We start from the raw sequence: 15,240 nt of genomic DNA, 5'->3' as shown, positions 1-15,240 counted from the left end.
GTATCCCTTTCTGTGCTTGCTCCACAGAGGAGTGCAGGCTATTATCCACTGACAACAGCCTGCAGCTCAAGCAGTAGAAACTTACGCTTTCAGCTCAGGACGTCTCAGACTCAGGAGTTCTTTTCATTGTTGCAGGAGTGGCTCTCTTTAGAACTTGGGCACAAAACTGTGACTGGCCCCACTTTTTATCATCTTCTGATGCACTGGCACTAGTTCTCCAGTGTAAGGAATCCTTCAGTAGGCCAGCACAGTAGACCCCTGCTCCCACAATCCTCAAGTACTTACCCCACAACTAGAATGCATCTGCCCCCTTCTCATGCCAGTGTCCTCTACTGTGGAGCCCTGGTTGTCCCTGTTCAGCACGTCTCTGAATGAAACACCCTCACTGGCATACACAGAGCCATTGACATCTGTTTTCAACTCTCCTCCCTCTCTCCCCCCAGTCATAAGGGCTAGACGCTTAAGCAGAGATTCAGGTGATCACCTGACTCCAGGTGCTAGGGTCCTAGGTCCAGGCACCTTACTCCAGCACCCATCTCAAGCTCTTTATACTTGTGAGTCAGAGGGTAAGCAGTTTTTACCTGATAATTTAAAAATGGGTGCAAAAAAAAAAAAAAAAAGTCAACAATATGCAAAGCTTTATTGAAGTGGAATGACCGTGCTAGTTAGTGTTAATTAACATGAGGTGCGCAAGAAAAATAGAATATGTAGTGCTTTAGTATTTGGTAAAAGCTTGGTCTAAGCAATATTATAATACACTAGTGTCAGTTTCACAGTAATTAGTAACACTTAAGCTGTGCCTTGGTTGCAGAGGAAGAATCTTGCTGAATCATGATCAGTCTTGGATTTTACTCCTTCACTGAGCATGGACAAGGGCTCCTGCTCCTTGGCCGTATCCAAATCCTTTGGGGCCAAAGTTCTTTGCATAACAGCCTGAAAGGAAGAAAAAAGGAACCTTTTCAGAAAGACATGTTAGGATGCCTGAAAGTTACTTGATTTCCTGATTATTGCTCAGGGCTGCTTTGCAGTCTGGCCTCTCCAAATTAGCATTCATGGAAAGATGCTAGAAAATAGAGTATTTAGAGCCATTTAACTGTTTAGACAGAAAAACAAGTAGTAATATTGCACAGTGGCACAACAATTCTTTGCAATACTGCAGTGCGATGTATTCCAATCCTGTCAAAATGAAGGAATCCTTTCGGGATGTCAGCACAAGATTCCCACCCACTCTTCAGAGAACATGCTACTCTTAGCTGTAGGCAGTTAGGCTTCATGCATGTTTCTTCATCTTACCTTTACAATAAATTTCACCTTCTTTCTCTGTCAGTGTTGTAGATTCTAGACTCTTCCCACACTTGGCACATCGGAAACAGTTTTTGTGCCACGGCTAAGAGAAGCAAAGAATGTAAGTTATTGTATTTACCAGGAACGTTAGGTACTATGAGATACACTCTCAAGAGTCATTTAATTAACAATAGTTACAGACTCCTGTAGTCTAAAGCGGACAAGGATACTACTCCAGGAATTTTTGGTTTCTCACTTTAATAATGAAGTGATCACAGAAGTAATCAAGACCAGCTCTTAATAGACTGCAGATTTTTCAGACGCAAGTTAGTAAAGAAATATTAAGCTCTAGGTAAAACAGTAAGTACATCTAGGCTTTGCCACAAACCCTCCTTCACCTTTATCTTTGTTTAGAAGACACTAATCTTGTTTGCATGTGCAACACAGCCTATTTAGCAAAGAGCTTTATCAAAATGTTACTTTACCTTTCCAGCTCCTATTACTTTCTCAGCAGCATAAACAGAATCACCACATCTAGAACATTTCTCTGTACCTCCGAACTTCTGAGCAAACTTTGAAGTATTTGGACTCGTCGTAGGTCGGTGAGGAGATGGTGTGCTAGAACAAACAGGTCAGACATGTATATAGGTGGTCAGTCCTGGAGTCCTATTTATGGTCTAAAAGGAGGAAAGCTGAGGTATATCTAAGTAAGTGTTACAAATACACTGAGGTATTGCCAGAATCCATAACTACTGGCCCCCCAGCCACATGCATTTGTCTTTAAAATCCTCCCTCACCTTTATCTTGACTACAGAGATGTTTAATTGATTTGTTTGATTAATGGTGTTTTCCATGCTGAGAAGCTGCCATTTTAAGGGAATTTTGCATCATAATAATTGGCCTACCTGACTCCTATATATAGTTAAATGACTGAATGATGTTCAGTTTCCTCCGTTCCATAGTACTTCCCAGTTACCCAGAAGGTGTAAACACCACAAAGCAGTACCTAATACTGGATACTGATTTGAGCCATGGTCTGAACCAGTATGCCCGTTTCTAAAGTTTTTTAGATACTGACTGAACAACCTCATGAGAATTTACATCTCACCTGTTAAGCTCTAGAAGCTGGAATTTTAGGAAGACTGAGCTGTTAACAATTGAACTGTAATAGAACTAGATGTCCAAGTTAAGCCTTTCATGAAGTTATCAAAAGTGTGTACCAGTTATGTATGGTGTTTGCCATTTAGCTAGCAAACTCCTATTCTGAGTAGGTTTTGACATATTGTAAAGTACTTTTACTTGTTCTGCTTTAAAGAACCCATTCTATCAGACTTTTGCTATTGCTAGACCACTAGCTGCTATACCTGACAGACAAACAGTGAGGCACTTCAATTTAGACAGAGCAAGATTAAGTTTACCATATAGACATTAATCTCTATACAACCTCAAATCCTCCTTTACTTCGATTCCTAACTAGGACACAACCCTCTCAATGCTTAGTGTATGAGCTTATCAGCCAACATGTAGGATTTGAATAGTAAACAAGCCATGTTTAATACTCTTTACTCTTGTTATGCAATTTTTAATAATCCAGAAAGGCTAAAAGCTTGATCCTGAAGTCCTTATCTACAGGTAACAATGGAAGTTGTGCACCACAGGACTGCTGGAGCAGGCACCAGGGGTTAAGAGCACCTGCGGTCTGCAAAGTGGCTCTCTATTTCAATATTCTGCTCTGGGATAATTGGGCATTTTGAAGTGCGTTTAGCGCACAGTCACGTTATGCATCTTCCAAGAGCATTTGGCCTTTAAATCCTGTATGAAGAATCTTTAAGCACAACGTGAAGATCACATGCCAACTGTGCATCTTGCAGTTAGGTATGGTGAAGAGTTGAACTTACTTGTCAGGCTTGATGCCCAGTCTCTCGCCTCTGTCCATGTTGAGTGTGCCTGCTCCTTGGCCATACCCATAGCCTTTAGGACCATACTTTTTTCCATAGCAGGACTTGCAGTAAACCTCATCGTCATGTATTGCTACGGTTGTGCTGTCTAAGTTTTTCCTACAAACCACTGGGGAAACAAATGTTTTAAATCGTCTGAAAGGGCCATTTTCAGCAATAGCACATGCAGTAAACCAGAAGTGTCAAATGCCAGATGTCAAGGATTCCCGTCCACAGTTCTTCCTAATGAACTGTAGGACTGCTGAAAATTAGAGGAGGCAGCTTGTCTTCTGAATTGGTGAATTATGTTTAGCTTCATAAAGAGGCTCTATTCCCTCCCACCCGCATGGTGCTGACATTTAAAGAATGGAAACTTGCTGTAGTTTGATTAATGAGGTTACACAGAAAACCAGATACTAAAGTCAGCAGTTTCCTCTTTTGCTTCAAGTTACATGGAAACAGGCATCTGTATCAGTGCAGAAGCATTAATTGTCTGACCGCTCACAGCCCTCTGTTTATGTGGACAAGTTGCTTCCCCCACAGCTTTTTCTTGTTGCCATTTATCCAATGTGAATTACACCTTTTGTAATGCTTTTATAGATGTTGGGCTTCTGTTTCCTTTTTATAAATACCAGACTAGAAAGGTAAACCCAGGACCCAGACTGCTTCCAGCAATTTAGGATGTCATTATTGGGTATCCTCCTTTTCTAGGGAATGCAGAACTTCACACCTGCTTTCATTTTTACTGAATGAATAGCAACATTTTAGCAGGCAAGAAAGAATTAGATGCATTATGCAGATTGATCAGAACACAGATGTTAAGTGACTTGCCCAAGATCATATCAGCAGGGAATACAACTATTGCCAATTACCTTTTCCAAACACTGCTCTGGTAACTAAGTTTAGTGCCCTTACTTCAGTCATAGCATTTTTATGTCTGTACAGGACACAGGTTGGCCTGAAAGCTCAACTACAACCTAATTCTCAAAGACTGGGTTTTAAAAAAGAAGAACAAAAACAACTAAGGGCTTCAAGATACACAAACCTTTGTTTATTGCATTGATTCAGTAGACAGCTGATCAGTGGTATTTGATCATAATTAAGAGCAATTAATCAGTTTTAAAATACACCAAGTCTTTATGTGTTAAGCTCAGCAAAACTAACATGTTAACTTGGCTTCCCTCAGAGTGAAACATACTAACCCAACCCTTTGGCTGTAAGTTAGAAGTTTCTAACAGAAGAAACTTCTATAAAAACTGAACTTAAGCCAACTGAGCCCCAGCCAAATATATTTTTGCTATAATTGCTGTAGAGTACCAGGAAAAGGAATGTAAGAACACCTACCTTCCATCATCACACACAGATGTAATGTTGTAGACAGGGATATCCCTAAACCAAATGGCACCCTCAGCAAGGAGAGTCTTTGGCACGGTCCCCCCATTTGTTAAACTTTTGAATACCTTGTTTTTATTGCATTTGTAGCCCATTTCACAACTTTGATGCATGATTTGCATGCATGATTTCACCCTGTCATATAAGATGATGATACACACATTACATGTTACACATGGCAAAAGTAGTAACAGTATTTATTTTCAAAGGGGTAACTGTGTTAGTCTGTATACAGTAAAAATGAGAGTCCTGTAGCACCTTAAAGACTAACAAATGTCTGCAGGCATAAGCTTTCCTGGGCTGCAACCCACTTCCTCAGATGCATAGTCCAGGCCAGAAAGCTGGGCAAAGTGATACTGCACATTTCCAATAAGTAGAGATACCACTGATGGTTAGACAGGCAGTTTGTGAATTTATAAGATTACCTTTTTTCCAACTAATCAACAATCTTTACATCAGAAAAAGCTAGTTTTGATGCCTGAATGAATTGATTAGACTGAAGAATAATGACTTGGACTCTATTAATCTGAAAATAATCCGTGAGCTCCTGTATCAAGGTAGGCTAAGATTTTGGCTCTGCTACATGTATTAGTTAGAAATTCAGCCAAACTGCTGATGCTTTAATATCCTACTCAGTCTACATGGACCTGGGTGAAAGATGCATTCAAAGCAGGGGTCATTTAATTATTCCTTCAGCCCTCAATCTACTTTCCAACAGATTCAGACGCAGAGTCTTCGCTCTACAGAACCGTACATTGAAACAAATCCAGCCTCCTTGCTGTGCTTTTACCTGTTTGAACAAAATTCAGGTTTTGGAGTGAGAAACCTAAAGATGTTTGTTGCCTCCTTTTACTGACATAAGGTTATGAAGGAGAGATCTAGGCTCAGTTTAACAAGTCTCTTTATAAACTCTCCCACACCAGAGGAGACGGACAACTTTCCTCAGTGGTTCTGGAATGAGCTCTCCCTCTATGGACACCAAGGTGCTCATGAGACACAAAGGAAAGGGTGACCAGTTAACCCAAGTCTGACAGCATTCATGGCATTCCCAGGAGCCCCCAAACCTAGACTACTCTGGCAATTTATACTGCCATTCAGCTTCCCAAGAGCCAGGTCAGAGCCTTTATTATGGAAACACTTCTGGATAAGTTTGCAGAAGAACACCTTGTTTTTACGCTTTTCTGTCTGACATGCAGTAGAATCACTGAAGCTTTTACTGATGAGAGTTTGCACTACACAAAGCAGCATATAAGGAATACTTACTGCAGAGAAAGCAGCATTTGTGGAAGCTCCTCCCATCACACTGAACCTCTTCAGCATGGTAGACAGTTCGTCCACAGGCACCGCATTTGTTACCTCCTCCCCAGTTCGGCATCCTGACTCTGTGGAAGATACACCAGCGATTAGAGACAAGCAGGAAGATAGAGACTGTTCACCAAATTGTCTGAGTTACAGTTCTCAAAGAGTGACTACAAAAAACTAGTCTGAACTAGGAACTGTAGACAGGTATTTAAACACAATGCTGGCTGTCCGCCTGATCTTCTGTAGCGGTTTTGAGCCTAGTTCATAAGAAAGTATCTTTATTAGTCAGATTGTGACTACTAAGCACATTCTACATCCCAGATAGTACTCATAAGGTCAAAAAGCCTTTATGTGCTGATCTGTAATGCTGCATGACCTTCCAATTAGGCTTAGGGAACAGAACGTCAATACAAAAAAACACAAATTCCCACTGTTGTTTGCAATAGGGCTTAGTGCATTCAACAGGAGACATGGAAACAGAAGATACTGTCTCCCTAAAGCCATGTTTTACATTTCCTGTTCAGGATTTTGAAAGTTACATGAATTGGATATGCACAAAGTTGCATGCATAATGGCATTACTGTACCTTGAATAAACACCCTCCCAGATGGATGTAATTTCAGTTTCTATGCTTCATTAATCCTGTGCTCTCTTCTGATGGAAGCCAATCAATTGTGCCAACAATGGGATTTTGTTTTTCTGCAGGGTCTATCACTTGGAAAATGGCATACGCCACAAAATTTGCCTCATTGAGAGCAATTCACCATGATAAGAGTTGAGAAAAACACAAGTAGTGTCTGAATTGTAGTGGTCAAAGGGGATTATTCCTGAGGCACCCTTTATGCTAGTTACATAAAATCTCACCTTCACCAGGCAGATATGTGCAGGGAGCCCAATGATTCAAAGTAGGAATTTTATGAAAGAAAATGGCTGACTGTCACAAGCATGTAGTATTCTCTTGCCACATACTAAGCTGTAGTAAAATTTAGGAACATGATCGTTCTTGTACTTACTGGTTTGATTCTCTACTAGCAACACTGCTCTATAAAGCAGACTTAAAGGTCAGGATTTTAATGGGAACTTAATCTGAGTTCAGCTGTATGTTTTGTCTGGCCCTTTCCCCCTACTGTTCTTCTGTGTGTTGGCTCTTGTTTAAAGTTAGCTAGTGAACTCTTTGGGGCAGGGACCATGACTGTATATGGACTAACACAGCGGAGGCCCAAGTGGGGCCTAACACAACACTTTGGTTCTGTTCATTTAAAAAAAATGAAGTCAGAATTTCAGGAATGTTGTAGTTTTAAGAACAGGATTTTACCTGTGTGTAAATATTGCAGCACCAGCATGGTATACTTCTGATACAGACATAGGGGAAGCTGAGGGCCACAAGAGCTGCCTACCCGCCCTTGGTGCCTTTCAAAAAAAATTCTCCTATGCTAACCAAAGGTAGATAAGGGGGGGAAGAAAGAGTGGGCAGCTCCCCTGGCATAGTTCAGCTTCCCTTGCTACCTCCAATTACTGGAAAGGCAGACTTGTCTCTGATCTCTGCTTTGGACTCCTTCTTTATTAGTCAAAGGTTGATAAGAATAGGATATCTGAAGCTCTCTCCCCTCTCAAACTGCAGGACACAGGACCATGCAAACATACCCATCTATTACCTTCTGTTGAAGGAGGATGTGAAGAAAGGAAAGAAAGATACTCCCCCTATTTTTCTAACTCTCATACCTGCCTTTGCTGCTCCTGATTGTTTTCCCCAAAGGGCGGTAGCAAGAAGTCATAGGCTTCTTGACAGTTTCACTGCTGCCTACAGGATTTTGAATTAGTGTTGTAAGTCATTTTGATTGCATTTTGCAGCTTGACAAACCAGTAAGCAGCAGAGAACTGCTGCTGTCTGCCTACAGACTCAAAGAAAACACCCTGCTGGTTTATGATCAGTTTACATATGAAAAAATTCTGAAAAGACCCTAATGCTAGAATTTTAAAAGGAAGTTTAATTTCTGCAGAAAGAGTCCTGCTTATGCTATGATCAATTTCCACCTCAGCAGATCCATAGGGTGTCTTTCTGAACACCACAGTTGGCACTGCAGTGTCTGGCCTAGCTTCTCTTTATAAAAAAACCTGAATGAATGGTGTCTATTCTTCCTTTCTTGTTCTACAAGCCAGAGCAACACTCTTCCTACTTACAAGGTTTTCCCCTTTTGCACCGCTTTTGCTTCCAACACCATTCTTAACCTTCTGACTTGAGCTGCTCAGCTCAGTATTTTCCCCCACTGCACAGCCCTTACTCAAAATTAGGAGCACCGTTCCAATAGCTCCACCTGTGTTAGAGCTTCAGATACCTGTGGAGGGATGACAGTGATGTATCCTACAAAGGATTGCTGCTAAGTAACTATCTTTGGGAAACCATACTGAATGAATGGCTTGTGTGTCTTTGTGGGATAAGGACCACATCCAGCCCATGGTTACCACAGCTCCTTCTGGAAGTGAAAACAGCATGGGGAGAATTAAGGCACCTCCAGAGAAGTAGCACCTGCTGGGGAGGCTCTCAAACCAGGTTCTCAAGAGACCCCCCCCACACACACAAAAAGGACTTTGGGATAAATGGCCTGAGCTTAAACGGACTCAGAGCCTTCATACTGGTTCCTGATCTAGGGACTGATCAGAACTTTAACCACAGGAAGAGTTCAGTGGTGGGGTTTGAAGAACTGACACCTACCAGAGCCGCAGGCTGGCACTGGGGTGACCTTTGGTAAGCAGAGCCCAGAGCAGATACAAAATTTGTATCTGCATCCAATCTGCAAAAATGGTCTGTGGATATCAAGCAGATTTGCATGGTTCTTTATTGGTAAGCTTTTTAACATGCATGTAAGTTTTTATTGTTTTTAGGTGCTTTCTCTGTAATGCTTTTAGCTTAAGAGTAAATCTGCTTGCTTAGAAGGAGCTGTGTAGTAACTTATCATGGCTGGCAATACATGGGTTCATAGCCTTTGGAGAGAAAGCAAAGTGAAGGCACTGGCCTTTCAGGCAGACTGGCTTGCTGGGCATATCACGGTGTAGATCAGGGAAAGCCTGAAAAAAATCCAGTCAGAAGGGAGCAAGGTGACCAAGAGAGGGAAGAGCTGGGAGCTGGAAGTCTTTAAGTGGGTGCCCTTGGGGGGATCACAGAGAGGAAAATATATGTGCAGTTATCCTGAAACTGCAACAGTGTGCCCTACAAAGGAATGTTGCTAAGTAACTGCTCAGAGACCTTTGTTCAACAGGGCAAAAACAGCCACTAGTGGAATGTGGGAAAACAAGATTAACTGATTAACTCAAATTGGGACATCTTAAGCAAATTCTTACACACAGGTTTACGGAACTGTTCTGTTTAATACAGAAGTGGCTTAGTAGCTGTTCCATTTCTGGTGGTGACATGAGTTTAACTACTGAAGTATTTCTTTGGACAATGTTTCCAAGAGCTTAGCACTATTGCTCCTCAATGGGTTGGCAATAACGAATGCTCTGAGCAGGCTAGTAAGATTGTTTTATGACACCACTATTTGTCATTCTTGGCATCACTGTAGAGTCTAAAAATTAAGATTCCATTTCTTTTATTCAAGTGTTTGGCTGTGCTATCACACAGCAGCTGACATCAATCATGGCAAACAGGGTCCTCCATAAGAGGGATATAGGCTGCATTCCTCATCCAAACCCTTGTGCATTAACTGCAGAATGGAGGGAGCGATTCCTTCCCGCTTTGTATGCCTCTCAGAGAACAGGCCAAGTCAAAATTTAGTTTATTAAATAAGCTTCTTTCTTGAGCCCTCCTTCGGCACTGTTACAAGGCACTGGCCCGCCTTTTGTTTTTGACTTTCACATGTGAACCTCCCATATGCATACACATTATTTAATTGCATTTTATTACATATTTTTGTAAGAAAGAAGGATGGCCCCAGTGATGAGGTAATGGGACTGAGACCTGGTCTCAATTTCCAGCTCAGCCACAGCCTGCTTGTGTGACACTGGGAGAGTCAATTAATCTACCCTGTGTTTCAGCTCCCCATCTGTAAAACAGGGATAGCAGTGCCATACCCCAGAAGTATTGAGAGGATAAAGTCCATTAAGGATAACAAGATGTACAGATACTACTGTGATAAAGGCCATGTAAGTGCTTAGAGAGAATGTAAAGGAAGTCAGAATTTGATGTTTCTGAGGGTTTGGATATTCACACTTCAACGAGGTTAGCGCTTCAGGAAGGTGGGTGTCTTTCAGGAGACCAAGGCCAACTGTCCTCCCCTTTAGCATCCCCATAGGAGCTTCTACAGCAGCAACAGCAGAATTCCTTGAGCTATCAGTACAAGTCATCCTCAAACAGAAGAGATTAGAAGACAGACTTCGGTGAGAATCAGTCTGTTAATCTGTTCCACGAATGCCATCTCAGTGTGGCCAGATAGACAGCACATACTATACGTAGTCCTGCCCTAAAGATCAATTTGTTCCATCTAAAAGGTGGACAGCATGTGTTCTGTCTACATTATTCCAACATGAGCTGTGCTCTAGCTCATGAAAGCTGCTTGCAGAACTCGATAAGCCTTCTGCTAGTTCAGGCAGGCCTTTAATGAATTTAAGAACCACTGAAGTGGTACTAAGTTTTCCAGATGTTTTTACCAATGGTATCCTATAATTCTGAACTATTATGTTGTAATGAGTTCTTGGCAGCCATCCTCCTCTCCAGGGGAGCATACACCTGGACTTCCAATATGCTCCTGCCAAGAGGTACTCAGGTCTATCCCCCACCCCCACCCCTCGTCATTTGTTGCTATTATTTACTCCACACTGAAAGCCATGATTATACCACCCAGAAAAGAAACCAACTTCAACACTTCAAAAGCTTTAGCCATGACTACACAGGGCTCAATGCAGCTATAAGGATGCCGGAGGAAATATAGATCTATTTTAGCTAGGATGGTGAATAGGCAGTATACTAAACAGCAGCATGTGCAGAAAGTGCAAAGCCATATTTCCATGCAATGCATAGGGACCAAGGCAGGGAGGATGCCTCAAGAACACCTAGAGGCAGTTACTGTGCCCTGCAATTACATGCCCAACCCTGTTTGCTACCAAAGGAAGAGATGAGTACACACAACAGGAGGTGCATGGGCTGCCTCCCAGGCTGCTTCCCACCCATAACCATTATACATTATCTACACATTAAAAATGGCAACTGCATTTGCATTTCCACTGAATGCAATCAAAAGACTAGAGCACCAGGAGCAGATAAGCTATAAAATGAAAGCAAAGGGACCCTAAAGAGTAGGGCTACTCCCAGGAACATAAGATTTTACATAGAGCAGCATGAAATGTTCATGTAGCTGAAGAGCGAATGATCACATTGTTTTCACAGGCTAACTGTTCTGGGTTCTGAAGTCCTGGCCCCCAGGAAAAAATGCAACATTTGTATACCTACTTTCTCCTGGTGGGCAATGCCCCACAAACTGACACTTTCCCTTTTCCACTTCAATATTTGCCCTGCTTCTAAAACTAATTGGCTGTAACAAGTGAGTGGACACTAGCATTATCACAACAAAGCTTCCATATAAGAGCATGCACTAATACAATCTCCCCAAGGCAAATAAAAGCACAGTGAGCCAGCCACCTTCAATACTGAACAACCAAACAAAAAACCCCACAACACACACACTACTGATTGGAGAGGTGATGGAGCAGTTAGCGGTTTGGAATCCTGTTTGGAAAAGCACAGCAAAATTAGAAAGCTCTCTGAGCCAATGGAGATTCCCCCCACGCAGTGCTTCATCTGTGTCACGGCTTGTCAGGACTGAGCCCTGGCACCTCTAGGCTTGGCAGTTCATAGCCCTGACACCTCTGATCTTGCTGCAGCCGTTATGAAAATAAAAAAAAAATTGCTTAACATTGAGCACCCAATTGCTTGAGCCCCAGCACCTTTCATTACAAATTAAGCACTGCCCCCAGGCCCTCAGTAACACAAGATAACTTTCTCCGCCACAAGTGGAATGAGAGAGAATGAGAAAACTGTCCCCTAGAGAAGTCCTGCAAGTTTGTTGATTGAGCACAAGGAGCGGGTTCAACCATTCAGTCAGGACACCTGATGAACAGCAAGAGACCTCACTGAAGTTGGCCAAATCTGCACAAACAACTTAGCCACACTACACAAAGCCGCCTCAAAAAAACCTCTCCTTAGATACTGGTAAAAATTGCGCTACTTTTAGACACATTTTTCCTGACACAGTTTTTTAAGTTTTTTTAAACAAACGCTCTCTATGGTGCTTTCACAGAATGGCAAACTGCAACAGGGAAATGTGAAGTGTTTACTATTTAATGTTTAGTATTTACAGTTTCTACTGACAGGCTGTTATAGTAAGAGTTTCCTCCCTCCACCCCCAAAAAAAGAAAAACATGGAAGTTCCTCATGCAGGGACTGTCTTGTACAGTATTATCAGCATTCGATAGTTAGATCATCAAGTTTTACCTGCTGGGTACTTATAAACTTCTGGAAATAAGCCCGGCTTCAGGAAAGTGAGCCCTTGTTTATGAAGTTCTGGGACAAGAGCTATTCGAAGACATCTTTCAAGCTCCTAATCTTACATCAAGCCAATTTTACTTGTACATCGGACTAGCCTTTTCAGTGGCTTGAAAAAGAGACTGCACTAAGCCTTTTTAGTCACATGCTACACAAATTTTGTTACTGTGTACCCATTGTCACAAAAATACCTGTTGAAAATGGAATGTTTTCCCATCAGGACCATAAGTAATCAGTTTGGCAAGCCCAAGTAGAGTGTGCACACATATACAGTGTATGTTTCTTTCCCATAGGTATCAGATAGTAAGTGAATTTAGATTGTTTCATAAACTTATGTTTTGAACTTACGTTATGTATGTTAGTCCACTGACCCCTTCCCGCTTTCAGTCCGCTCAAACGTTGGAATGCAAACCCTGCAGACCCACTATTCTTAAGTTATTTTGCAGCAACTCTTCTCTCCTCCCTGCTCCCCCAGTGATATTGGAGGTTCACAGTTAGTAGAAGACATGGTTTAAGGTTTAACTTAGCACCCCAGAACAAGGCAGGGCACTGATTCAACACTTGCTACATTACCAACACAAACTGCCCGTTAGTTAACTTTGCTAATTTAATGCTATATACGCTATAATTTTAGGAAACTATGTTTCTGTGAGTGTCCAGCTACTGTATCAAAAATATATGCATGTGTGTCAGGCTCAAGGCATTTCTAGCAAACTAGCAAGATACTAATTATTCAAGCATGAACAGACATCGATATTATTTAACCATCCATTACCCAGGGATTTAATTTCACCAAGGAGAAAGGTAGCTATACCTTTTTCTAATGAATCCAATATATCTTGGCAGAAATGCATGGAATTGAGGGCACTTACTCAAGTTTACTATGAGACAACAAAAACCACGCAAGTGGTATTTTGTCATCATTAGGGTGAGAAATCCATTTCCAACATTCGCTGCCATTTTTATGCTATTTTTGATTAGGGTGACCAGATAGCAAGTGTAAAAAACAGGATGGAGGTGCGAGATAAGAGGCGCCTATGTAAGAAAAAGCCCCAAATATTGGGGTTGTCCCTATAAAAATGGGACATCTAGTCACCCAAGACACATCTGCCTCCTTGCTTAGTGGGCCAGATTCTGACTCCAACACGAATGCATGGCCCAAAGGAGTCACTGCATTCAAGAGGTACCATGTGCAAGCGTACCGTGGATTTCCCAACACGAAGGACGTCACGATGGGAATTGGCAGACAGTGGCTCAGCCTCAAAGGCCGGAAAAGCTGCTGTTTGTTTTAGTGTCATGACCCCTGAAGCTTTTTTTTTGTTTTCAAACCAATTGTGATGTCAGGCCTTGCCCTGAAAGCTCGACGTCTAGTGTCTGGGAGCGTTCGGGGTTGCTGAAAAGGGGGGAGCCCTGGCTCAAGTCAGGCAGGGGCGCGGGAACAACTGGCCCAGCGGGGGCGGGGGGTGCCGATGAGAGCCACGGAACCAACCTGCAAACCCCGCCTGTGCTGGAACCCGCTTCCCGCCAGGGGGCTGCGGCAGCGACCCGGCTTCCAGCGCCTATAAAGTCAGCCCTGCAGCTGCGGTCCTGTCCTGCCCGGGCCCGGCACGTGGGGGCCGCCTCGCCTCGCCACGCCACCCAGCCATCGAGTCACGGACCGGGGGGGTCTGAGCCAGGCAAGCCGGCGGCGGGCGGGACGCTCGGGCTTGGAAGCAGCCCTGGGGGGCGGCGAGCGCGTCCGGGAGCCCCTCAGCCAAGCCAAGCCCTGCCCGGGGGAGGGCGGCGCTGCGCCGACGCGGGGCTGATCGAGCCCACGGATCCCCAGGCGCACGGCAGGACGCAGCCGGGCAGCCCCGCCGGACCCGGGGCAGAGCCGCTCCCGACTCCGCGGGGCTGTCGCTGGGCAGCGCGGCTGGGGGAGGCGGGGGGTGGGCGCCGGCTACTCACTCACTCACTCACCGCTGGGCTGGGTAGAGGCTCGGCTCGCAGCAGGGCAGGGACGCGGCCGGACTCACTAGCCTGGCAACAGCCGCGCTGGGCGGCTGCTCTCCCGGCGCCGTTTAAAGGGTCCTAGCGCGGCCGGGGCGGAGCTACAGCGGGGAGCCCGGCCCAGCCCGCCCGGCCCCGCGCGCCTCCCCGCGGCCGCCGGCCCCAGCCCCTGGGCACCGCCTCCCCGGCCCCTGCCCCCGACGTGGGGCAGAAGCAGCCGCCCGGGCCGGGGCGACGTTCGTAGCCCAGCCCCGTCTGCAGGGCGCGCTCAGAGCGGGCTCTAGATGTCAGACGTCGCCAGCTGCATGGCTGTGTTTTAATCCACCGCTGTGCATGGGAGTAGTGTGGAGAAGGGGATTTTATTTCCAGCCCTCCCCCTCTTCTCTCCCCCCCCCATAGCTGTGTCAGACAGCTGAGTTTCAGTAGCCGATCTGAGACTGAACGTCGCCTAGAACTGCAATCCAGGGTGACCACACTAAACCAATTTCAGACTGTAGGTTTCACTCTGCTTTCTTCCTCCCCAGCTGCCCAGAGCGAGCATCTGGAGTAAGTGTTCAAGCTCCTTTAGCACTGACCCTTCAGCAACCACTTCAGAGGGATGGTGTAATCAGGATAGACATTTTTTTAAAAAATAAAAGCGGGGGGGGTACGCCTTAAAGCAGAAAATCTGTCTGGCAGCAAACCCTTATTTTTTGAGAAAAATGTAGTCTTAGTGAGAAAATAATTGTGTGAGCAGCACTTTCCAGCTCTTGAAAGTCAGTGACCTATAATCTCTTATTACTGAAGAGAGGGATTTGCTAA

General features: G+C 44.1%; 1 protein-coding gene across 1 annotated transcript; it reads right to left on the bottom strand.

Annotated features, from left to right (window-relative positions):
• Nucleotides 1-298: 298 nt before the first annotated feature.
• On the bottom strand, nt 299-14,558 carry CSRP2 (cysteine and glycine rich protein 2). Its single transcript, XM_067559907.1, has 6 exons — nt 14,410-14,558; nt 5,877-5,995; nt 3,183-3,351; nt 1,770-1,902; nt 1,294-1,387; nt 299-933 (listed from the first exon to the last, which is right to left on the bottom strand). Exons 2-6 carry the CDS (start codon nt 5,986-5,988, stop codon nt 857-859), a joined length of 585 nt encoding a protein of 194 aa, XP_067416008.1. The 5' UTR covers nt 5,989-5,995; nt 14,410-14,558; the 3' UTR covers nt 299-856.
• Between the last annotated feature and the right edge of the window lie 682 nt (nt 14,559-15,240).

Source organism: Emydura macquarii, unplaced genomic scaffold (assembly GCF_026122565.2).
Source record: "Emydura macquarii macquarii isolate MOO-44397 ecotype Brisbane River unplaced genomic scaffold, CSIRO-AGI_Emac_v2 contig_2205, whole genome shotgun sequence".
In the NCBI taxonomy this organism is placed as follows: domain Eukaryota; kingdom Metazoa; phylum Chordata; order Testudines; family Chelidae; genus Emydura; species Emydura macquarii.
Note: the sequence above shows the minus strand (reverse complement) of the source record. Positions and strands in the feature narration are given on the sequence as shown.

Coding starts and splice junctions, on each gene's coding strand:
- CSRP2 (XM_067559907.1), bottom strand. CDS start 5,988: ATGCCGAACTGGGGAGGAGGTAACAAATGCGGTGCCTGTGGACGAACT. Junction 3,352..5,876: donor CAAATGCTGCTTTCTCTGCA/GTAAGTATTCCT, acceptor TTGTTTCCCCAG/TGGTTTGTAGGAAAAACTTA. Junction 934..1,293: donor AGGTGAAATTTATTGTAAAG/GTAAGATGAAGA, acceptor TCTTCCTTTCAG/GCTGTTATGCAAAGAACTTT.